This window comes from Macrobrachium rosenbergii, chromosome 21, assembly GCF_040412425.1.
Source record: "Macrobrachium rosenbergii isolate ZJJX-2024 chromosome 21, ASM4041242v1, whole genome shotgun sequence".
NCBI lineage: Eukaryota > Metazoa > Arthropoda > Malacostraca > Decapoda > Palaemonidae > Macrobrachium > Macrobrachium rosenbergii.
The window spans coordinates 33,489,187-33,514,297 of record NC_089761.1 but is presented as its reverse complement, the minus strand read 5'-3'; the positions used below and the strand labels follow the sequence as shown (position 1 = coordinate 33,514,297).

Here is a 25,111-nt window from a genome sequence, read left to right as displayed (position 1 = left end):
AGTCTCGTTTTGGTAATCACTCAAAATACTGGAAAACCTTTTGGCTTCATAGCACTAACGACTACATCTGTCATCTCAAATCAGCTGAAACTTTAAGATTTCCAAATGAATGACTAAAACCTACATAGTAAACAGTGGGTCTAAATCATTATTTGTCATTAAGAACTCTTGAAATAACGATAGACATTACAAAATTACATGAAGGTTTAAAATAACTTATTATTCTTCAATCAAAGATCTGCACAATAGTATAAAATGCCAAAAACTACAAAGGTACTTACAAAAGCTTTCCCTTTATCAGATGGAGAAAGGGGGTAATGTTTTCTCTTCTTAAGGAAGTTGATCCTCCTGATGACGTTGTCTTCTTCCTCTAAGCTCTTCCATTTCAATCTTGCCCTCCTAGCAGATTTCCTCCTAGGCAACTGCAAGCTGTCATCTTCATTTTCCAACTTGATGTCAAAATTTTCCTTCTGAGAACCCTCGGAAAGGCTGAGCGTGGGGAATTCATCTCTAGACAAATCTTGAAACACAAACCTGGATTCTATAAGGCCTGGTTTCACATGACTGGAATCACTGCTATTCGGCTGTTCAACTGGGAGGCATCTGTTACTTGCAACTTCTAAAGAGTTTCTGATGTCGGCGACAGAACTGCCGGAGCCCTGGCCTGATTTGACGTAAACCGAGACTAAATCAGATGCTCTCGGTGCCTGTACTTCAATTCTTGATTCTTCACCACTGACCTGGACTAACACTTGTTGATCAATCAAGTAGGGAACAGACTGAACTTGGACTGATGTACCCTCTTTAACCACACTTTCAGGCAAGTCAACCATTACACATCCCTGAACTGGTTCCCCAATCACAATAGAGCCTGGCTCACCCCTGTTCCCAACTGTGGGAAGTAAACCATCTAAGGGTATGTCAGAATTTAAATCAACAGCCTGGGATGAAGATGCATTTTCTAAAGTAACTTTTCTAGTTTTCCCTTTACCCCCTTCACCAATCACTTTACAGTCCATAAGCGGCTCACCAGAGGGGCATTTGTTCTTCAGCGCTATGTCACCATGTGGAATACTTCTGTGTACCTGATAAACACCTGGTACACCTGATGGCTGTCCTGATGATTCCATGTTACAAACCAAGATCTGAACATCATTACATCTTGAATGTTTCGCCTTCTAAGTTAACACATTTCTCGACTGGGGCTTCTGTTGATCCACAAATTTCACTTCATTTAAGCATCTACTTCCTTTCAACTTAATTGTTTGTGAAGAGTTCCCAACCAAGCCATCGGATGTAGAGAAAAAGGAGTACGACAGGGAGTGAAAGGGGTACCACCAAGATGTAATACAGCAAGCCAAATTCTGGGAAAAATAATAAAACAATTAATTTACTGTAATTAGAAAACCAAATAAACCTTACCTGTGCTTATTAGATTGGTATCATAAACAAATATAAAATCTCTACCTCTTAAATCATTCACCAAATCAAAGACTTGTATTCTCAGTGTTTTCTATGACAGTTTCCACAGTAAATTTCAAGAAAAATGTCTTTGGCATATTATTAGGAAGTTTGATTTTTACGAGGTAGAACACTGATGGTTTACAATGAATGCTCTAACTTTTCAAGAGGGGTGAATGTAGCACACAAACCAAAAGCAGGGAAGAAAGCATGGCCCTATATCAAACTACAGTTTATAATTACATAAAAGTTGAGACAAATCCCTGTAACTCACCATGTGACATCTTTGTACTTTACAATATGTTTTGGGAAAGATATTGGTTACAGACATGCATATGCATCTATCTAACTGCTTCATCTTGTGAGCTATCCATTTTAAACCATTCCTGTTGGTGTATTACATTAATTTTTGATTCTCCAAACAATTTGGTTTCCCACATAGCCTAGGCTTGGCTATTTTTTATAGCCTATTTGAAGGGGATGTGGAAACATGGAAGTAATCTACACAAAGAATATAAAAAAAATACATATACATGGAATAGGCTGCCAGAAAAAATTCCTGATTCACTTATTTGTTGAGAAATTAAAGCATCGACCAAGTTCATTCCCCTCTGATCAGGTAGGATATGGCACCCTAAGCTAGCTTAGGTCAGGGCATTTCCCTGCACCGATCTTTGTTCCCCAAAAATCCTGTATTCCCAATTTAGTCCCCACTGGATAAAACTGCACACTACTTCTCTGCAAGTGCCCAACTGCTATATTTGCCGTCTGCTGTTTACGGTTGTGACATTTACTAAACAGGGCGTCCATTGCCGAGATAGAGGGCTGCTGAGGTAGTTGTCTGCAATTTTCCCGGATGCAGCCTAGCACCTCAAGTTAGCCTAGGCTAGGCCACATCCCTGCATTTCACTTTCTTTCATTTCCTCCACCCAAAAATCAGTGAAACTTGAAACTACTACTGGGGCCTTGTCGCCGCCGGTTACCAACTGGAATATTTACTGCTTTTTGTCCATAAGTTAAGTGTACCTTAGTTTTACCAGACCACTGAGCTGATTAACAGCTCTCCTAGGGCTGGCCCGAAGGATTAGACTTATTTTACGTGGCTAAGAACCAATTGGTTACTTAACAATGGGACCTACAGCTTATTGTGGAATCCGAACCACATTATAGCGAGAAATGAATTTCTATCACCAGAAATAAATTCCTCTAACTCTTCATCAGCCGGCAGGGGAATCGAACTCCGGCCCAGCGAGTGCCAGTCCGCAGCTCTACCGACTCACCCAACGAAGAGCTTATTTTTGTCCGTGTTTTACTTTATTTTTATGGTATTTATCATCACTATTTTATGTTTTACGTTCATCCCCAAGAGGCTGGCACTAAACAGGGCGCCCATTTTGCTGAATCTGGAAAGGTGCAGTAGCTAATAGTTTCACCCTTGACCCAAAAACCATGGTTCCTGCTGCGGCCTCTTTTAACCGTTGGATAATATGGGTATGTAACGGGTCAGCTTAACCTAACGTAGGCAATCAACCATAACCTAGCCTATCGGACGAACATGAAAGGGAAACATCAAAACCACACCAAAATTAACAAAAAAAAAAGCATATATATCAAAATTAGGCTACAACTTTAAAAATAACCTTCACTATTTCCTAACCCATAGCCTGGCGTAGCGTAGCCCAGACCAGAACACACGTAGCCTACCTCAGCGTAGCCTAAAAGATATCACAAACATAAACAACATTTGGCCTTATTTACAGTTCAAATTTTACAAAAACAATCGAAACAAACTGTAAAATGAATCATTATAGCGAGAAATTACCCTCCATGGGTACTTAGTGGGTACCAATTCAGACGGCGATGTTATTGTTTACATTCCTCGAAAAAGTTGACGTCGTTGGGATTATCTTCCGGACGTTGGAAGCCATGTTCACTATGGAAGTTCAAAGTACTGTTTCTCATGTAATTCTACGTCCTAAAACGAAATTCATATATTAATATAGCTTTTTTCCGTCAGACGTCGTTTAAGTAGTTGGATTTAAACACTTAAAAGCAGTTTTAACTACAAAAGATTAAAAATTACGGAGTGAACGTGGGCATGACAGAGTCCTGGCTAGTACCGTTTCTCACGTAATTTTACGTCCTAAAACTGTATTTCATATTTACATATGGCTTTTTTGTCGTCAGACGTCGTTCAAGTAGATAGAGTTAAACAATTAGAAGCAGTTATAAATCTAAAAGATTAAAAATTACGGAGTGAACGTGGGCATGACAGAATCCTGGCTAGTACCGTTTCTCGTAATTTTACGTCCTAAACTGTATTTCATATTTACATATAGCTTTTTTTGTCGTCAGACTCGTTCAAGTAGTTAGATTTAAACAATTAAAAGCAGTTATAAATCTAAAAGATTAAAAAATATTGAGTGAACATGGGCATGACAAAGATTCCTGGCTAGTACCGTTTCTCATGTAATTTTACGTCCTAAAACTGAAATTCATTATAAATATAGCTTTTTTGTAGTCACACGTCATTGAAGTAGTTAGATTTAAACACTTAAAAGCAGTTATAACTACAAAAGATTAAAAATACGGACTGAACATAGGCATGACAAAGAGACCTGGCTAGTACTGTTTCTCATTTAATTTGAAATTAGATGAGAAATTTATGCATAAATAGAACCTTATTGTCGTCAAACGTTGTTTAAATAGTTGCGTTTTAATATTCAAAACAGATGAAACTACTAGATTAAAAATATACGGACTGGACAGAAGTAGAAATGTAAATTCACGAGAAAGCCAGACTTGAGTACTGTCATCTAATTCCACGTCCCAAGACTGAAATTTATACAAAAAAAAAAAGAAAAAAAGAGAGAGATTTGTTGTCGCCAAACATCATTTAAACAGTTATCTCTAAATATTCAAAACAGTTAAAGCTACGACAGATCAAAAAATATAAAGAATATACAACTTAGGCAGAAGGCCAAGCACTGGGACCTACGAGGTCATTCAGCGCTGAAAGAAAAATTGAGAGTAAAAGGTTTTAAAGGTGTAACAGGTGGAAAACTTCGCAATGCACTACGAAACAACTGGTAGAAGAGGGTTGGGGAAAGTAAGACGGAAGAAAGAATGTGAATGGAGGTACAGTAAAAAGAATGAGAGGGGTTCCAGCTAGGTTCTTTGCTAAGGACGATGCCAAGAACCTTAAATAATGCCTACAGAGATAGTGCATGAGGTGTACTGACGACACTAACCCCCCTACACGGGTACAGCCAGGTACATGTCAACACAAAATCAAAACAGATAGCTAGATGTTATTTTTTTTACAGGTTACTGAAGGAATTCTAGCAACAGGCGATTCATTCTTTCCGTTATCACCTCATTTATTATAATTCCAGTTATTCTCGACAGCACCACGTATTGGAATATCTCCGATAAAACCACCATGGAGAATTAGTCCCTATTTTGACGAACTGGCATATCCCTTTTTTTTTTTTTTTTGGCAAATATTTGCATTTTCCAGCCAAAATGTCTTAGTTTTTGATACTCTGTTATATATCAAAACTTCAGCTTCTGTGTTGTCGCAATTTCAAACCTAATTTAGGTGAATTAGTTAGAGACTGAATGACATCAAAATCTTTGAAGACCATTTTCTCAGAATAGGGGAAAATGGAATGGAGTGGAATATAGAATTTAGGCCACAGGCCAAGAGCTGGGAGTAGAAAAGTCTGAAAGGTGAACTGGAGGAAAACTTCGCAGTTGCACTATGAATCAATTGTTAGGAGAGAGTGGAAAGGAAGATGGAAGAAAGAGAATATGAAAGGAAGTACAGTAAAAGGAACGAAAGGGGTTGCAGCTAGGTTCTTTGCTAGGGACCCTGCAAAGAACCTTAAGTAATGCCTACAGTGCACCGCACGAGGTGCACTGATGTCACTAACGCGCCCGCCCCCCCCTACGGGATGCTTTTCTGAAGGAGGACGTGTATAAATAAACAAAAGGGTGTTTTTATCGCTTCCAAGAATATACTGCCTTGAAATAACTTAATTTTTCATATACAATCCGTCAGTGGAGGGCGGGGGCGTCCGCTTACAGTATGCCTTGCGTGAAACACAGCAGATAGTATTTTTGTTTGAGCGGTCCTTTTGCCTCTGAGGTTTAATCTGAATTTGGCTATTCATTCGTTCTCTGTGGTCCCTTCCCACCCACTTTGCTGTCTAACTTCTTCAGCTTTCACTGCTCCAACATTTCGTATTTCATCTAAGAAACAAATCCTTTAATAGAGGCCAAATGGCCATAAACAAAAAGAAAATTTTATATAAAAAAAACATTCACTTTACGTCTTTAGTCTTAAGAACGGAACTTCTCAAAAATACATGAGTAGGCGTATGACTCATCGAGCCGTGGAAAGAGAGAGAGAGAGAGAGAGAGAGAGAGAGAGAGAGAGAGAGAGAGAGAGAGAGAGAGAGACTGGCTGCCTGGGGAGTATATAAACAGGACGGCGAGATCCTGGTGCTTCACACCGCTGCCGAAGGAGCGAGAGAAAGGAAGATCCCCCCAGAACATCACCACACTTTCGCCATGAGGACCTACAGAGGGCGTGAGAGGACATGGGCGGCCAGCACCGGGATCGCCCTGCGGGCGGCCTTACTCCTGGGCGTGTTCATGGGTGTCATCTACGCCAATCCGGGGCGCCCTGACTCCATGTCCTTCAGCGACGTCCTCAGCCTACTGGAGGAGCAGACGCGTGAGTAAAATGCGAGAAAAAAAAAAAAGACTTCACAGTTATATTTATGTCTGTCCCTTGACAGAGATTTTTAGAATAGAATAGAATTATTATTATTATTATTATTATTATTCACAAGATGAACCTTATTCAGGTGGAACAAGCCCACCAAAGGGGCCACTGACTTGAAATTCAAGCTCCCAGAGAATATGTTGTTCATTAGGAAGTAAGAGAAGGCAAAGAGAAATACAGAAATACAGTGGAATATACAATTTAGGCCAAAATGCCAAGTGCTGGTGGAACCTACGATGCCATTCAGGCTGAAAGGGGGAAACTGAGAATAAAAATGTCCTAAAGGTGTAACAGGAGGAAAACATTTTGCAGATGCACTATGAAACTATTGTTCAAGAAGTCTGAGGAGAGTCAGATGGAAGAAAGAGAATATAAACGGAGGTACAGTGAAAGGAATGAAAGGGGTTGCAGCTAGGGGCCGAAGGGAAGCTACAAAGAACCTTAATCCCTACAATGCACCACGTGAGGTGCACTGATAGCACTGCCTCCTTACGGGTGGCAAAGATTTTTATGTAAATGAGATAGCATGAAACTCATAAAGGCCTCTATATTCTTTAATTATAGTAATTCATAAACCTATGCAAAAAGCGAAAATAACTCAATATTTTACAGTTATATTTGTGATAAAAACTTTAAAACGTTTCTGAGCAAATCAGATAGCGTGGACACCAACAAAATATTTTTTATAATTATGATAATATAATGTTTCCCCCTGCGAATGCTGGCCAGACGTCTCTACAGATCATTGGAAAGGGACAATTTCAATGACTTAGGAAACAGGTTCCCGACTCTCAAGTGATTATAACTAAATCATGGTATTTGTTCAAATATGGTTGCGTGAAAGTGGTAAGAAAAAATTAAGCCTCTTATAAATTAGTCATTTTGGGCCCGTGGTTTTTGGAATACCACCCCCTAGTTAGGATATAAGCCTGAAATCACTAGACTTCAGACAGTCTATAACTGTGAGCGCGTCAAACTGTTTAGTTTTTCGTGATAACCAGTCAGAACTCGTCTCGGTGTGAATCAGAGTTTAACAAATGTACTTTATAAGAGTCATTTGAACAACTAAAGTAAAAAATGCGCCGAAGTTTCTTCGGCGCAATCGAGTTTTCTGTACAGCCGCTAAATCGTATAATCAAGATCAATCTTTCCGTGGTCTAGGTATAACGCTGTATGAGCCGCGGCCCGTGAAAATTTAACCACGGCCCGGTGGTGGCCTATCCTGTATCGCTGTCAGAAGCACGATTATGGCTGACTTTAACCTTAAATAAAATAAAAAGTACTGAGGCTCGAGGGCTGCATTTTGTTATGTTTGAAGATTGAGGGTGGATGATCAACATACAATTTGCAGCCCTCTAGCCTCAACAAATTTTAAGATAAGAGGGCGGTGAGAAAAAGTGCGGACGGACAGCCAAAGCCGGCACAAGTTTTCTTTTCAGAAAACTAAAAACTACAAAATGAATATAAATAAACGAAGATTTTCCTCGGGGAAAAACTCAAGAGTTGAACGAGACTACAAAAGGAATATGAATCAAGATTTGCTTTGGGGACAAAAACCTCAAGAGTTGTACGCCAAGATAATCAAATTTCATTTAGTCCCACACCGATCGGAGCGCGATGCATTTTCCCGAGATGCAACCGAGTACTGAGACCTTCCCCTGAAAAAAGCGGGACGCCATATCTTAAAAACTAACCATAGAATTTTCTTGTAAATAATCTCATTATGTTTCTCATACCCAAATTACCCTCATATTACCAATCTGACCTGACCTAATCCAACCTGTAGGGGCATGGCAAAATAAACCGGGGCTGGTGCAATACTAGCAACATCTCAGGAATTTGCGGCCGGTAGGGTGTGGCGTCTTGGCTTAAAGATCAATAATCTCCTATAATAGATCTGTTTGTATCGTATCTCCCCACGGCATCCAGAATATCGTCAAGTTACCATTATTATTCATCTTTATGCGCTCATATTCACTCGAGCAAGCGACAACTGCCATCAACTTACGAAATAAATTTGACAGGAGACAGTGTTCCCACGTGACAAAAAATCGGATGGTCGGGAAAATAGTATAATATAAACATGAAAGTAACTATAAAAAAAAAACATGTGGTAACGATGGGACATGTTTAGTTCGCTAGTCATAAGACTTATTTACTTATCTGACCGTGACATGTTTAATTTCTTCAGGTGAGTTGGTCCAAAATCTTGTAATAATGGTTAAAGAGAATATTCTCTTATATGAAGAATGTGAAAACATGTTATTCAAATTGTAACCATTTCGTTAATGGCTTCCTTTTCTTTAATTGTTGCAGGCCTATAATGACTTTCACTGCTTTAGAAATGTGAGAGAGAGAGAGAGAGAGAGAGAGAGAGAGAGAGAGAGAGAGAGAGAGAGAGAGAGAGTTGCAAGTGCTGTGCACTGCAATTTATACCTTACTGATGACTCACTGCTTTAGAACTGTGTACAGAGAGAGAGAGAGAGAGAGAGAGAGAGAGAGAGAGAGAGAGAGAGAGAGAGAGAGAGAGAGAAATGCCAAGCCAGTTGCAAAAGCTGCACTGCAATTTACACCTTTATGCCTGACGAATTCTTGTTTTTCTTCCCACGGATCAAAACCTTTGCTTTCCCAAACCGGCGAAAATTTTTTGCCTAACGCTTCAGAAACAAAAACATCCTCATTATATTTCCGAGACATTAAGGAGGTAAAGGCAGGCAGGCAGACAGACACACAGACATAGATAAAGACAGATTCTGCTTTCAACTTTTTTGACAGAGGAATCAAGACGATTCTGCTATCTGGAGAGAAATACATTTCCCGAAGGATTTCTTTTTTTCATTACTAAATCTGGCGCTTTACACCTGCTTGAAGCAAAGCAATACTCTCTTTTCAAGTGCTTTCAAATTCTCACTGAGCAACTACAAGGCTTTAAACTAAAAATCCGTTAACACTGAAGACCACGGAACGAGTTATAACAGCAATGGGACATCCTGCAATATGCAAACAGCCCATCAATATGGAAAAAAAATCATTTTAACCAAAATTCCGTGAAACTTGAAGCCACGTAACGGGTCATAACAACAGTGGAACATCCTAAAATACGCACACAGCCTGCCAATAGGCCCCCAACCAACCAACCACCCCAACAAAAATAAAGAAGTCTGGAGCATTTAGGCAGGTAAAATGAAATCAACCCGAGCCTTAAAGGCATTCTGGCATCCCAGTTCCAATAATTTTGTCTTAAATCTTGACGTTTTCAAGTCTGAGTGGGTAGTTTAAAACGCTCACATAGCCTATATACATACATACACACAAATACTGCATGAACACATTTCTTAGGTATGTTACAGGCAGATAGCGAAACCAGGCATTTCACGAACTGCCTGAAATTTCAGGCAGATGGAGAAATGCATTTAGGAACATTTGATCTCCCCAGGGGCTATAGTACTAAAGACGGCGAAGCAGTGTACGTGAGTCACTGTTTCGCCGTGTTTAGTACTAGCCCCTGGGGGATCAAATGTCACTAAGTGCATTTCGCTATCTGCCTGTAACACGTATAAGACAAAAGGAACAGACAATACAACATAAAAACAAAAAAGCAAAAAATGTGGCGACTACATAAATGAATTGGCCACCAATTCCCACCAGATAATTCAATTTTCCCCTCACCCATTTGCGGAAAGGGGAAAAATACCATTTCAGACTGGAAGCAACGGGGCTACTTTCGCCACGGGGAATCCGTCTTTGATTGTGTCTCAGTACAGAGTAGAAGGAAGAGTAACTTGATGGATTTATGGGTAAATATTTATATAGGTAAATATATATCGTTCCTAGGGAGGAAGTGCTATATAATTTTTTTTCATGGCCAGTTAACTGAGAGAGAGAGAGAGAGAGAGAGAGAGAGAGAGAGAGAGAGAGAGAGAGAGAGAGAGAAATCACCAACATAAGGCCTTTACACGTCAGTCCAAAGAGAAAGAAAGAGAGAGAGAGAAAAGTTAAGGATATCTTAGTTTAACCAGACCACTGCGCCGATTAACAGCTCTCCTAGGGCTGGCCCGAAGGATTAGACTTATTTTACGTGGCTAAGAACCAACTGGTTACCTAGCAACGGGACCTACAGCTTATTGCGGAATCCGAACCACATTATAGCGAGAAATGAATTTCTATCACCAGAAATAAATTCCTCTTATTCTTCAGTGGTCGGTCGGAGATTCGAACTCGCGGCCAGCAGAGGAGGGAGAGAAAGAGAGAGAGAGAGAGAGAGAGATACACACACACGCGCACACATTACCAATATCAGAAGCTCCACTGAAGCAGCAATAAATGAAAACACTGAAAATAAAAAAAGCTCTTTCCCAAGATGCGCCCTTTCCCCCGAATGCATGCGAGAGTGGAAAAACCCACCCACCATGAATAGAAGAAGGACCTATTCCAAACTTCTTCTTTTAAAAATGTGTATGAGAGAGAGTATATATATATGTGTATACATGTGTATAAAAATATATATATATATATATATATATATATATAGAGAGAGAGAGAGAGAGAGAGAGAGAGAGAGAGAGAGAGAGAGAGAGAGAGAGAGAGAGAGAGAGAGAGAGAGAGAGAGAGAGAGAGAGAGGTCCAACATCTCCCGTGGTATTAACAATAATGGATAAAGAAAAAAAAAACTCCCTCGACGTCTTAGAGGAAATATTTAAAAAAAATGTATTCAAATTAACCTGAATTTTTTTTTATCAAAAAACGATTCTTCTTCACTTTGACTACACACGTTAACTTGAAATGGAATCTAAAATTCAGGCCAAAGGCCAATCCCTGGGACCTATGAGGTCATTCATGGCTGGAAATAATGCTGAAACAATTGTCAGGAGGCGGTGGACAGCAAGAAGGAAGAAAGAGAATATGAACGGAGGTACAGTAAAAGGAATGAAAGGGGTTGCATCTAGGGGCCGAAGGGACGCTGCAAAGAACCTTTAAGTAATGCCTACAGTGCACTGCGTGAGGTGCACTGGCGGCACTACATTCCTACGGGGATATCTAAAGAATCTTACGTCAAACAGTGATATTTGCAAAATCTTACGTCAAAAAAGAAATATCTGCAAAATCTTACGTCAAAAAAGTAATATCTGCAAAATCTGACGTCAAAAAAGTAATTATCTGCAAAATCTTACGCCAAACTCACAGTTAATTTCTACAACTTACGTCAAAAAACCGTTAATACCTGCAAAATCTTACGTCAAACACACATTAATATCTGCAAAATCTTACATCAAACACACCGTTAATACCTGCACAATCTTACGTCAAACTCACCGTTAATATCTGAAAAACCTTACATCAAACATACATTAATATCTGCAAAATCTTACGTCAAACAACGTCACAATCTGCACAGAAATCATTAAAATGAACCATAGACATCCTCCTGTCTATTTGACAGAGAATTAAGCCGTCACTCCGTCTTCAAGAAACCCAGTAAGCTCAGTTACGACCCCAAAAAAACGCATCTTGCAAGTCGAACAGCAAAGGGTACATCCACAACGACCTCGGGAAGAGGCCAAATCCAACCAAAAATAATATACCAACTGTTGACACGAACATCTGACACGATCATCTCTCTTTCCTCCCCGCCCCCAACCCCCGCAAGCGGACCAAGAAGGGAAATAAAATGAAAAATTATAAAAAAGTTCGCGTGATCGGATTATGGCTCAGAGAAGTCGACATACTTAAGACAAGGGTAAGGAGAAGGAGAGAGAGAGAGATTTAATGTAAACATCATCTTCGTCTTTCCGTCTTGAGACGTGATTTCTAGACGTCTCGTGGGTGGGATGGGGGGTGGGGGTGGGGGGGAGAGATGGGCCCAGACCACAGCCACCAGTAGCTCTCTCTCTCTCTCTCTCTCTCTCACTCCATGGGTTTCAGATGTACCCATTCGGAATAAGGGCAGGCATTTTTCCCATTAAATTTGAGAACAAAAATGGTATAGAAAGTCTCATACGATATGGTGACACGCACTATACATGTCTACCTGTACGTATGGGTATATAATACATACATACATACATACATACATATATATATATATATATATATAGAGTATATATATTATATATATATATATATATATATATATATATATATATATATATATATATATATGTTGTAGGTAAATCTCTAAATATAAAGTAAATAAGCATTTCATTTAAAGGTGCATGTCTCAGCAACAAAAAAAAAAAAAATACTAATAAATAAATAAAACAATTTACCTCTGTCTTCTGCGTATCAGAGCCACTATTTCTAATCGTCTTATGTTTCTCTTCCAAATATTCTCTCAAGAAACTCTTCCTGCGAACTTCTTACAACTTTATATTTTAAGTTTTTGCAGTTTTTCCTCACGATTATGAATGTATAAAACGTGCAAAAATCAATTCTTCTTTCAATTCTGAGTCTTTAATCAACTTCCAAATAAATTTCGGCAGTCAACTTCCTCCTCCAACGCTTACCTTAATTGATTAGAGTCACCTTTACCTGAGTGCTGGGAAGTCAGGTCACCTCAGGTGACATTTACCTGTCTCACACCTGAAGCTGAATTGTGACTTCACTCAATCATGCAATACCTAATCTTCAGACTGACTCAAGACTGTTTACCCGCTATTTCACTCTTGCTTATAGCAATATACAATCAATTTCACTGTCATTCCTTCACTTCGTGGTCCCCACTGGGAAGCATCACTTGAAGGTCTTCGCAACGGCGTCCCCTAGGCATCTAGCTGCAACCCCTTTCATTCTTTTCACTGTGCCTCCGTTTATTTTCTCTTTCTTCCATCTTACTTTCCTCAACCCTCTCTTAACAATTGTTTCACAGTGCATCTGCAAGAGGTTTTCCTCCTGTTACACCTTTAAATAAGTTTTTTTTATTAACCATAAGTTTCCCAATGACCTCAGAGGTCTAAGCGCTCGGCCGCTGGCCTAAATTTTGTTATATATTCCAACCCAATCGCTCTGTGGGCATTTTGGTAATATCCGGGTACGGTTATAATTCGTCCCTCTTACCATGATACTTCAATTAGTGGCCAAACTTGGACACAAAAAACAGCTTATAATTGGATGCACTGGACTGCAAACGCTTACGTTTTACGCTCTGCCGGTGCAAATACCTCGTTAGGACAGTTAATGAGCTTAAAGATAACTACAAGATGAACCTTGCCGAGTACTTAATTAATTATTATTATTATTATTATTCAGAAGACGAAGAACTCTATTCGTATGGAACAAGACCACTAAAGGGGTCACTGACCTAAAATTCTTAAACCCTTCAAAGAAAACTATTATTACTATTATTATTATTATTACATATTATTATTATTATTATTATTATTATTATTATTATTATTATTATTATTATTATTATTCAGAAGACAAATAACCTATTCATATGGAACAAGCCTACCACAGGGGCCACTGACTAGAAATTCAAGATTCCCAAAAAATCATTATTATTATTATTATTATTATTATTATTATTATTATTATTATTATTATTCAGAACACGAACTCTATGCCGTATGGTACAAGCCCACCAGAGGGGGCCACTGACTTTAAATTCTTAAAGCTTCCAAAGAAAGTTATTATTATTATTATTATTATTATTATTATTATTATTATTATTATTATTATTATTATTATTATCATTCTTATTCAGAACACGAACTCTATGCAATATGGAACAAACCCACCCGAGGGGCCACTGACTTAATATTCTTAAAGCTTCCAAAGAATATTATGGTAATTCATTTGAGAGAAGTAACAGAAGGCGATGGGAAATACAGAATGAAGAGATCACTTACTGATAAAGAACAAATAAACAAATTAATAAATAAATAGGAAAAACGACAGAATTAACCGTTGATGAAAATATCACAATATCGACATCATTCTTGCAATAGGGAATTGCAAGAATGAGTTGGAATACTTCCATATCAGGCAAATCATTCTTAAGAACAAGTTAATTGCTGGTCCAGTACTGGAGTTATGACAAAGTTAAAGAAGCTAGACAGCTACCTACGGTGTTGAGGGAGATACTCATTGTAAGCAGTAGATCTTAAGTGGGTCATTAGCATATTAACTTACATTCTGCCATGCTCGGTTCTCTATAATGCATTTATTTTCTTAATTATTCTTTTACAGATGTTGGCGGTTCCGGAAACAGAGATGCTTCTGTGGATTACCTCAGGGTAAGGAGAGAGAGAGAGAGAGAGAGAGAGAGAGAGAGAGAGAGAGAGAGAGAGAGAAGAGAGAATCTTTGGTTATTTGCCTTCTGACCTCTTAAGAAAAAAGTTCCAAGATTTCATTAATTAATACATTAATTAAATCAATATTACAAGTATATACATGCATATATATATATATATATATATATATATATATAAATGTTCCTACAACTTTCTTCAACATCCAGATACGTATCTGACCTACATTCCATTCAAAAATATACCTTTTCATTTTATTTATATTTTCTTCAAAAGAGAAGAGTTCAAGCCGAGGTAGTTTGGCAACCCATCCCCTCCCTTCAATACACCCTCCTAGTTCCCCCCCCCCAACCTCCTATTCCCCTACCATTTTTTCCCAATTCTTAATTTCCTGTTCTTTAACTTCATTCTTACTCTTCGCGTTTATTTTTGCGAGGTTCCAACACTCTTCCCCCCCGCCTCCCCGGCACCCACTTCTCTCTGAACCGCTTTTGGGCCACCAAGTGGGACCTTCTTTTTTTTTTTTTTAGGCGTTGACTGTTATGTTATTGTTACGTGAATAACTTGTTCTTCTGTTCTATAGCTAGTATGTGTTATGGATACGTTTTCCAGTTAAACATACAAACTTTTCTTTGATGAAACCTCAGTTAAGTCTAAACATACTTCTTGCGCTAACCTTTGTTTTTAGGCCTATCTTTGGATTACAGTTTAACCTTTGTTTTGCAAGCCTATCTTCGGTTTACAATTTAACCCTTGTTTTTAGCTTTAAGCCCTATCTTTGCTTTGCAATTTAACCTTTGTTTTTAGGCGTATCTTTGGTTTACAATTTAAACAACCTTTGTTTTTAGGCCTAGCTTTGGTTCGCAATTTAACCTTTGTTTTTAGGTTTTAGGCCTATCTTTGGTTTACAATTTAACCTCTGTTTTTAGGCCTATGTTTGGTTTACAATTTAACCTCTGCTTTTAGGCTTATCTTTAAATCAAACCCCTTTTTCACTCTCAAATAACGTGAATAACATTTAGTTTCTTTCTCAAATATCAGTTCTTATGAAAAACTAATCAGCACTCATGAAAAATTATCGATTCCTTCCACTGAACCTTTATTCATTAGGCCGATCTTCCGTTCAACCTCTTTTTCGCTTTCAAAATAATGCAAATAAAACTGTAAATCTCTCTCTCTCTCTCTTGATTTTAGCACTCGGGAAACGTCATGGTCTCGTGCAAGAGTCGAGGGCTGTGCAACTGCTACAGCAAAGCGCTAAGGCGTTCGTTCTGCTGCGACTGCCTGAACGGGCCTTGCTTCCCCGCCGACGCGCGCGCAACGACCCCCCAGGGGGAGGTCAGGATGGCCGATCTTCAAATCGGGGATATGGTCCTCGCTGGTAAGAGATTCGTTATTCTGTTTCCGCTACAGGGTATTCTAAATATCACACGCTTCTTTCAACTGCAGGATCACTGGTCCATCTGTCACGTTGCAGGAACAACTTGCAACTTTAGTCACTCTTGCACTTAGGCCTTCCTACTGGATAGCTAAGCATTCGTTGTTTAAACCTCTGTCCCTATACCTAAACAGGATTATATTTATCTGTCCTAACAAAACATTATGAACTATATTCCTTTTGATTACATCACATAACAATTAATTAGGTTTTCCAACTCCGTGCAAGGCTCAAAAAAAATTTTTTTTTTTAAATATCTGCACATCTCATAATTCCAGATAGTCTAAATTTAAAATGACTAATTCCTATCACTTGAGTGTCTTTCTCCAAACTACATTTTAACACAAACAAACAAATACACATTCAAAACAATTTAATTATAAGCACAGTATATCACGTACGTAGGCGCACAGTATATCACGTACGTAGGCACATACAAATTACTCAGATACACACAAATCCTTAGTACTATACAACATAGACCAAACTTCCAAACTACATATCACACACAAACAAAACACACACAACACACATACACAATCAAAACAATCCAATTATAAACAGCAGATGATACAAATTCCTTACACACAAACGACTCTATAGTACTATAAAACTTAGACCAAACTTCCCAACTACATATTACACACAAACAAACACACACATACACATTAAAAGCAATACAATTACAAATATACCACTTCACGTACGCATGCACATACAAAGTAATCACATACACACAAACCTTTAGTACTACTATAAAACTAAAGACCAAACTTCAGCCCAATTCTCCACACAGGGAACGACAACGGAGACCCAGTCTGGAGCCCACTGGTGGCCTGGCTAGACAGGAGACCTAAAGAGGAAGCCCAGTATCTCTCCATTTCTACTGAAGGAGGACCTCAACTCACCCTTTCCTCCTCCCACCTCCTCTTCACCTCCAACGACAACCAACTGCTCCCAAGGTAAGAGTTAACAAGCAAGAACAGCTACCTTGTCCTAGTTGTACAGAATGCAAAATATGTCTAGTCTAATTTTATCTGAGCTGTTGAACTATGGTACTTTTTTACCACATGAATGAAAATGAAAAAAATCAATCAAGAAATTAACAAATATATAAGAAAATACATTCTTAAAACAAAATAAATTTTCAAATAAATAAATAAATAAAATACACTACTTAATATGAAAAATAAGCAAAAATACCTTAACAAAAATCAACAAATTAGCAAATAAAACAAACAAAAAACAAAACATCCTCATACTCTCGTTTCCGAGAGAACCGTGTCTTCAACACCACTGCTCTCCGGAGACCAATAATGATCGCGCCTAGAAAAAAAAAATTAAATTAGAATTGAATCGGATTTTTAAAATTCTTCATAAATGCCTAAAGGAATTTCTGATCTAACGAGACCCGTCGGAAGTAATTAATTAATCAGAAAACATCTACAACCCCCCCGTCGGAAGTAATTAATTAATCAGAAAACATCTACAACCCCCCTCCCCTCCCCTCTCTCTCTCCAATTAAATTGGCCCACTTCAAGACTAGTCTTCTACGAAATATTAATTAAGGAACAATAGGTTTTCGTAAGTAGGCTACAATTTTCTCTCTCTCTCTCTCTCTCTCTAATCCTACAAAATATTTATTAACAATTTTGATAGAAGTAAACATTGTGAGAGAGAGTTAGAGAGATTGGCATATGAGAGAGATTAACAATTTTGAGTAGAAGTAAACAAGTTGATATCTAGAGAGAGAGAGAGAGAAGAGAGAGAGAGAGAGAGAGAGAGAGAGAGAGAGAGAGAGACAAGTCTGATATTTCTATGCCGAGAGAGAGAGAGAGAGAGAGAGAGAGAGAGAGAGAGAGAGAGAGAGCAAATAAGAGGGTTACTGGTAAAGTTCGATTCTTCTATGCTGAGAGCTGAGAGAGAGAGAGAGAGAGAGAGAGAGGTTACTGGTAAGTTCGATTCTTCTATGCTGAGAGAGAGAGAGAGCGTGTATTCAGGGACTGGAGCCAACTGACCCCGATTTCTTTCTAATTCTACCAATTCACCAGGCCCATCAACCCTTTGCAATCAAAGATGGCCTTCTGAAAAATAAGTAAATATGTAAACTGAATAAATAAGTACACATGCCTTTTATTTGGTCTCCTTTTAATATTTATCTCCCTCACTTTTTCTCTCTTTATTACCACTACAGCAATTACATAGGCCTATTTATCCCCTTCTCGCCCCTCCCTCACTGTCTATCTCTCTTTTTCTCTCCTCTCCGTCTCCCTACTCTGGTTTTGAGAATCACCTACAGGTTGACTCTCTCTCTCTCTGTCTTTCCTTAGGACTCACTCTGTTTAAAGAATCATATACAGATATCTCTCTCTCTCTCTCCACAGGATTATAGAAACATTTGCATATTCATTCTCTCTCTCTCTCTCTCTCTCTCTCTCTCTGATTTTAACAGACTTACTCTCTCTCTATCTCTCTCTCAGTACAGCTAATCTCTTCTTTACCCATTCAATATGCATCTCCATTCTTAGATACTTATATAATCCTTTGCTTCATTCTTCTTCTCTTTTTCCTCTGCTCCCACTAATCCTTTCTTAAACAGTAATTCCAAACTGCACTAAAACACTTGACGCCCTTTTCCAATACTCGATTCCGCCATTTCTTTTTTTAATGTTTAAATCAAGAACGTTAAATATTATTATTATTATTATTACCATTATTATTATTATTATTATTATTATTATTATCATTCAGACGATGAACCCCATTCATATGGAACAAGCCCACCACAGGGGCCATTGATTTGAAATTCAAGCTTCCAAAGAATAATATGGTGTTCATTAGGAAGAAGTAAGAGGTGGTAAAGGGAAATGCAGAAAGAGGAGATTCCACTTATTAAATAAGAAAAAATAAATTAATAAACAGAGAAAAATGTGATAAAATGCAACGAGGGTAGTACTGGGGTAGTATCCACTAACTCAGAAAAAACAGAAACACAGTGACTTTGCGTAAATTACCCTGAAGGCTCAAAGAACCATGAGAAGTTGATAACAATAAATACAAAAATCAATATAAATCATAATAATTAATAACAATAATCACAAAAGCCACTAAAAATAGTAACTATTAAACCCCTCCCACTTCAACGAAAGGCTCAAACTAGACGTGTAACGTCATCAAACGCCTTCAAAGTTCAAACTTGTCGGGCGGGAATAAAATGTTCAAACCTTCAGACAGGCGTCGGCGTGTTTTGGGGCTTCTTTGTCCCGCCAGTGACACACCGGACGGGGAAGCTAAAGAAGTTTGGGCTGTTTTCCAGTCTACTCAGGAGGTGCTTCGTAAACAGACACCTCTGAGAGAGAGAGAGAGACACCAGGTGGTGCCTTCTGAGAAAAAATGACAAAATATCAATGCCAAACTCATATAATCTGCCAGGTGCCTTCTGAGAAAAAATGACAGAATATCAATGCCAAACTCATATAATCTGATTGATGATTAGTGGATGAATGAACTTTGCACAAAACAAAGTTTTTTTGCCCTCTGCATCATGCTTCCTGAATATTATGGCACTATCTTTCCAAAACATCTTTCATACCTTTCATCTAGCACTTTCTCTGTCTTCCTCTCCTCCTTCCTTTTATATTAGCCAATCATATCCTCCTTTCTTTCCACATGACCAAACCATCTGAAAATACACTGATTCATCCTTTCACCCAAGCTAACCTTTTTACCAAATCTTACTGAGCAACTTTACCAGCTACCTTAGAGCTTACACATCAGTTCCCGTCCTATAGTGAATTTCAAAGGTTTTTCTTTCCGTTACCAGGGGACTGAAGACTTACGAAGCAGACTGTTCAAACAATTACTGTACTGTGCATAAAACAATGAGTTGACTGTATTGTCTTCATTTCAGATTTTCTGGGGAGGTCTCTGAAAACGAAAGACTCTTGATGCTGTCTGAAAAGTTCCAGCTCTCAACAACCTCAACACCCGAACATCAGGCAAAGAAAGTCATGGTAACCAACATAACAAACATCACGCCAGTCCTTAAACAAGGTACGATATCTCAAACAACCAAGAACAAGGGCACTAAGATAACTGATATTAGCTAGTACAAGGTTGTGATAATTCATCTAAGCTATCACATGGGGGTACTTGATGAGCAAGCATAAGGGTACGCCTTTAACTCAAACAAAAACCGGATGTTAACTTAAACCTTTACCTCAAATAAACTAAAACTAGATGTTACCTCCTCTAAAATGCTAGTAGAACAAGGTACAATTACTCAACTGAGCTAGGCCTATTAGGAAGAGGCTCAACAATAACCCGGACAAGTTAATACCAGAATGTTAGATACACAAACTATCTAGCACTAGGAGGTATGAAAGTGCATAATAAGTCAAATAAGTCAATGCGTGGGGTGTGATAACTTAGATGAGGGAAAACTATAAGGTATGATAACTTAATTAAGATAACGTTAGGTGGAACAATGGAGCAAATGAACTTAAGCTTGCAGGTATAAGCTCATTCATGTTAGAGTATCTTCAAGCATGACTTTAAATAACCTAATACTAAAAATATAAAGGTTCATATTAACTGGGAAAGTAGAGTAGCTATACAGAACTCACACTAGGAGGTATGACAGTCAAAAGACCTAAATATGAAGCAAACACTGAAACACTAAAACGATTTATTACTATGAGGTACTATTTAGAATGCCTGCATTAGGACATAAAGTCAGCCTCCTCCATCACGCAAACATCTATTCAAAGGCCAGTAGACAGTATGCCTACTGCCAAACCACAAGCTTCTGTCTAATCTAGTTCATATTCCATGCAGAGGCAAAACCCTGCAATCTCATATATATTTTATATTATTTAGTACTGCATGGCCATAACCTTGTAAATGTACAACACTGCGCAATACAAGAACAAGCTGGTGTTCTGAATATATGCATATATCTGTGTGTATATTAAAAAATATTCCTTAACTTTGCAGGAGCGTATGTGCCTCTCACTCAAACAGGCACCATCTTCGTTAACAACATCCTAGCATCCTGCTACGCGTCCGTCACCCACGACATAGCCCACACGGCCCTCGCCCCCGTGAGGTGGTTCCCCTCATGGATGGCCAAGGAAGGTCAGTATGAAGGGACCATGCCTTACGTACAACTCCTGAAATGGTTTGCGCGAAGGTTTCTCCCCACTCGATACTTGGCGCCGAAGGATTTCTCATTGGTTGTGGAACCCTTGGTGGAGGAAAAGGCAGTGTTGTCTTGTCCTCCCTATCTGGATCTGGTTAACAATGCCCTTCATGTTTTCATTACTTCTGTGTGATTTAATCTTTTTGTTCTTAATTGTCTTCACTGAATAATAGCATAAGTTTGTAAAATGAGTGATATAGAAAACTTCACAAAACTGATAATCATAATACTTAATAAAATCAAGATGTACTCAATTCAAGGTAATCACAATACATTTATTGTAATTCTCTCCTGAAGCAATTCATCTCTGTCACCGATTACATCATAAGTTTACTGAAGATGTAATTCATATACTCAATAAGAGAACGTCACTCGTCAGTTTTCAGACCTATTAAATCGAGTATCAGTTTCTACATCGACTTTGATTCCACCCCAACTAACAAACATTTCACTGCATTTATGCTAAAGTCCTGAAAATCTCTACATTTTATATCAAAATAAACATCCAATATGCACTTTGTGACACTTAAATAAACTCTACTTGCAAATCACATCAATTTCTACACTCAACCACAAAGAGGGACTTGGTTTTAGTGTCTGGTCAACAAGGGAGACCAACTCTGGAATTATGCATTGTCTCCTGAGCCACCCCTTGGTGATCTGAAGCCAACTTGCATTTCTGATCATGAACTGGATCTAGTTCTGAGAAGTAAATGATTCTAGTTTAAGTTTAGTGGTCTCTAACTACTCTGCTCCAGCGGTGGGCACTTCGATAAGTTGTCCCAGTCCTGGCATGACCAGATACAAAGGAATTGGCTAAAGCCTTGTGCCAGCTAAAAGGCAATGCTGCAAAAGGTGGTTACTTACATGCTTTGTATCTTCAAAGTAAACTGATGCCCATCCACACCTCTGTATAAAACTTATTCAGGTTCACACACACTATTAATGTAACTATTTGTTACACAAGGAAGAATGATGTACCTCTCTTGTATGCATGTAATCTTGATTTTCCTCTTAGCAAATTTATTTGGACTCTTAAGACATTTAAAAAAAGTATTCCTCACAGATTGAATAGCCAAGACCCATTTATGCTTTCGTTATCATTCTTCAAAATGAAGCTTGGGGTATTTTCCCTACTAACAGCACCTAGCAATTATTTTCATTTTGCAGAAGCATTTTTTCACAAGCAGAAATTCAACAATCCTGCCTATTTCTTAAGGCAGTACAAATGTACCTGAAAACTTAACCCAAAAACCAAACGATGGGAATTTGAAACTAGATCCTTGCCATTTGATAACAAGTACTTATCTATGAAACCATTATAAGTAATCTCGGCTCTCTCTCTACATATAAAACACAATTAATATAAGAAACACTTGTGGAACCTTAAACCCAGTGACTAATGACACATACGGGTTCTTTTGAAGTAGATTTGATCAAATTCGTTAGTGTACCTACACCAGACATCAGAGATCAATACCAATATCAGCACCATCGTTGTTGTTAATTAGCCTTCCATTAACAGCAGAACTAATTGGGAAAGTCAAATGCCTCTGACTGATTTATTATAATTGCAATCAATAGATGTATGTTTCCTGGTTGCTTGCATCTTTAAGCTTGTCGCCTCTCAGCAAAATAAATTCCAGACGCCTTAGGTTAGGTTACAGATGGTAAGTTTGGGATGAATCCCAATGATTACTCTAGGACTCAAGGTGCTCTAGATCAGGTTAGGTCGGAGGTTAGGGAAGCTAAGGTTAGGACTCATTGCTGCAACGGTCCTTGAAAAATCTTTACCCTTCAAAGCATGTTTTGTGATGAAGAATAGTTATAGACAGGAGCCATGTAAGCCTACTTTCCAACAGTTATGTATTTTGGACCATTTCTCTCAGTGAGAGTCACTTGTTTTGGTTCCTTCCTAAAAATACCAGTTCCCTCTGGGTTAACAATACCAGTTCCCTCTGGGTTCCCGTAATTGTTACATAAGGGAATATACACAAATTGAGGGGTTTACACCAACAATAATGATCTGAAATGTATAAAACACAAAATTAAGTGTAGGAAAAATATACGGTGCATGTATTCTTTGAGAAATTAAAGTATCATCGTATTACCCCAGGCAGCCATTGGTTAAGTTAGTTTAAAGAATGTAAGCTTGTATTTTATTGAACTTTGTTTTCCCAAAACCCTCAAGAAACCCCAAATTCCCATTTGGTCACTCCATAATCACCAGACTACGGGGGTTGGATATGATAAAAAAAATAATTTTCGGACTAAATAAATAAATAAAAATACAAAAATAATAAATACACAAATTGATAAAAACGTAAAAATATAACACCGACTAAATAAACAAAAATACATAAATAGTAAATACACAAATTGATAAATACATAAAAATACGATTTAATGTTACGGTAAACAATAAATTTATCGAAACAATAAATAAATAAATAACAAAATTAGCCTTGAACTGTTATCAACATACACGCTAAGCAACAGGCTAAATTACGGTATTAACAAGTTAGGTTACTGTAAACATTTGACTTTTTAACCAATGTTGAACCTCAAGCGTGATTCCTTTGCCAATTAAACTTACTATGTTGTTCAAATATACGTTAAATTGATAAATTATACAGTATACAGTACCACTCGCATAACCTAAGCCTATTCAAATGATGTAATTGCAAAACAACGAAAACTTTAGACTGACATTCCCTATTCTACTATCTTGGATAATAACACTAATACCAGTCTGCCAGTATTAAATTTCTGTACCTTTCGGTAAACAAGAAATGTAAATATGAATAATTTATGATAATTTAACTTACATTTCACAGCTAGTTTTCCTGTAGTGACATTCACGAGGTCAAAATTACACAACCACAATCACAGTATTCCCACGAAGACTGATTTAAGAAGGATACGATTTGCCGTGAATACCTTTCGCTATTGTTTCTCAAACAAATATATTTTTCATTATCATTTTACTGTCATTAATTCATAGGTGTTGTTTTCCAATACTGCGCAAAAGTTTTGCATGTGTAAATGTTATAATAATCTTATAGTTCCCGTGGTACAACCATAGTTTCTGGTGAGACTGAGACAGAGAATGGCTTCAGACTTCGAGAAACTGTTGAATAATACAACTTCATATGACGTTTAATGTTGGATATAAATTATTATAAGCAAAATTTCTGATACAGTTGGTTACTTTTTTTACTACAAAGCGAACATACTTAATTTTTTTTATCTTTTATTTAAACACAGACGTAATTGAAAAGGTGAAAGTACTCGTGAAATTTGAGGGTAATTGGGCCTAAGATTAATCTGCTAAAAAAATGGCATACTGTTCTAGATAAGATCAAATTCAAGCTAGGGTATTCATATTTGCAGAGTTGAGGACTTAGCTAGACATCAGAGAGAAAAAATTATAACAGACATGGCAAATTTGAAAATTATCACAGACAAGACATGAGACTGATAGGCTGACGTTGGTTGTCTGATTGCTGAAGCCTTTACGAATGGATGTGGGGAGATGGGATATAGTAAAAGATACGTATGTTGTTTTTTAATACAACCAAAAAGTTGCATGCATAGTGAATGTGATATACAGTCGGGATGTCAGCTAATGATAAAAACCACTGCGGTGGTCATTAAAATTACATAAGAATTCCTGCAATATTATTATTTTTTCTGTGTATGCTCTTTGCATTTCAAATGCTCTACTTAGTATTTATTTCGTATTGATTTTAACGGCCTAGCAAATGCTTTAAGTACAAAAACGCCCACCCATTAATTAGGCATAATTACCAATTGTGGGGAGACCACAGAGGGAAACTTGAGTTTTTGGGTGCCTAATAACAAAACTCAGAAATAGTAAAATATATGTTCAAAACACGGGAAAAACAGCAAGAAATAAATATCTCACGTGTTCTCACAAATATGGCAACGCAAATATTTTACAGAAATAA

General features: G+C 37.9%; 2 protein-coding genes across 7 annotated transcripts in view; one reads left to right on the top strand and one right to left on the bottom strand.

Annotated features, from left to right (window-relative positions):
- The window catches only part of LOC136849881 (uncharacterized), a 31,053-nt gene extending 6,964 nt beyond the window's left edge, over positions 1-24,089 (bottom strand). For 2 of the 6 annotated variants that reach the window (XM_067123384.1, XM_067123387.1), the window contains exons 1-2: positions 23,969-24,089; positions 282-1,364 (exon numbers count right to left, since the gene is read on the bottom strand). In XM_067123384.1, coding sequence (XP_066979485.1) covers positions 282-1,130 — 849 coding nt within the window. In that variant the 5' untranslated portion in view covers positions 1,131-1,364; positions 23,969-24,089. Of the gene's footprint in view, positions 1-281; positions 1,365-3,283; positions 3,415-23,968 lie in introns of those variants that run through there. The other 4 variants (XM_067123383.1, XM_067123386.1, XM_067123385.1 and 1 more) reach the window with 3 other exon arrangements.
- On the top strand, positions 5,887-21,553 carry LOC136849879 (indian hedgehog B protein-like). Its single transcript, XM_067123382.1, has 6 exons — positions 5,887-6,202; positions 14,441-14,487; positions 15,697-15,883; positions 16,737-16,902; positions 19,851-19,993; positions 20,936-21,553. The coding sequence occupies exons 1-6, from the start codon at positions 6,037-6,039 to the stop codon at positions 21,271-21,273; spliced, it is 1,047 nt and encodes a 348-aa protein (XP_066979483.1). The 5' UTR covers positions 5,887-6,036; the 3' UTR covers positions 21,274-21,553.
- Positions 24,090-25,111: the final 1,022 nt, after the last annotated feature.

What these genes read in the sequence shown, in the direction of transcription:
- LOC136849879 (XM_067123382.1), top strand. Translation starts at nt 6,037, where the DNA reads ATGAGGACCTACAGAGGGCGTGAGAGGACATGGGCGGCCAGCACCGGG. An exon ending in CTTCTGTGGATTACCTCAGG is followed by an intron (nt 14,488 to 15,696) that starts GTAAGGAGAGAG and finishes TCTTGATTTTAG; the next exon opens with CACTCGGGAAACGTCATGGT. An exon ending in CGGGGATATGGTCCTCGCTG is followed by an intron (nt 15,884 to 16,736) that starts GTAAGAGATTCG and finishes TTCTCCACACAG; the next exon opens with GGAACGACAACGGAGACCCA.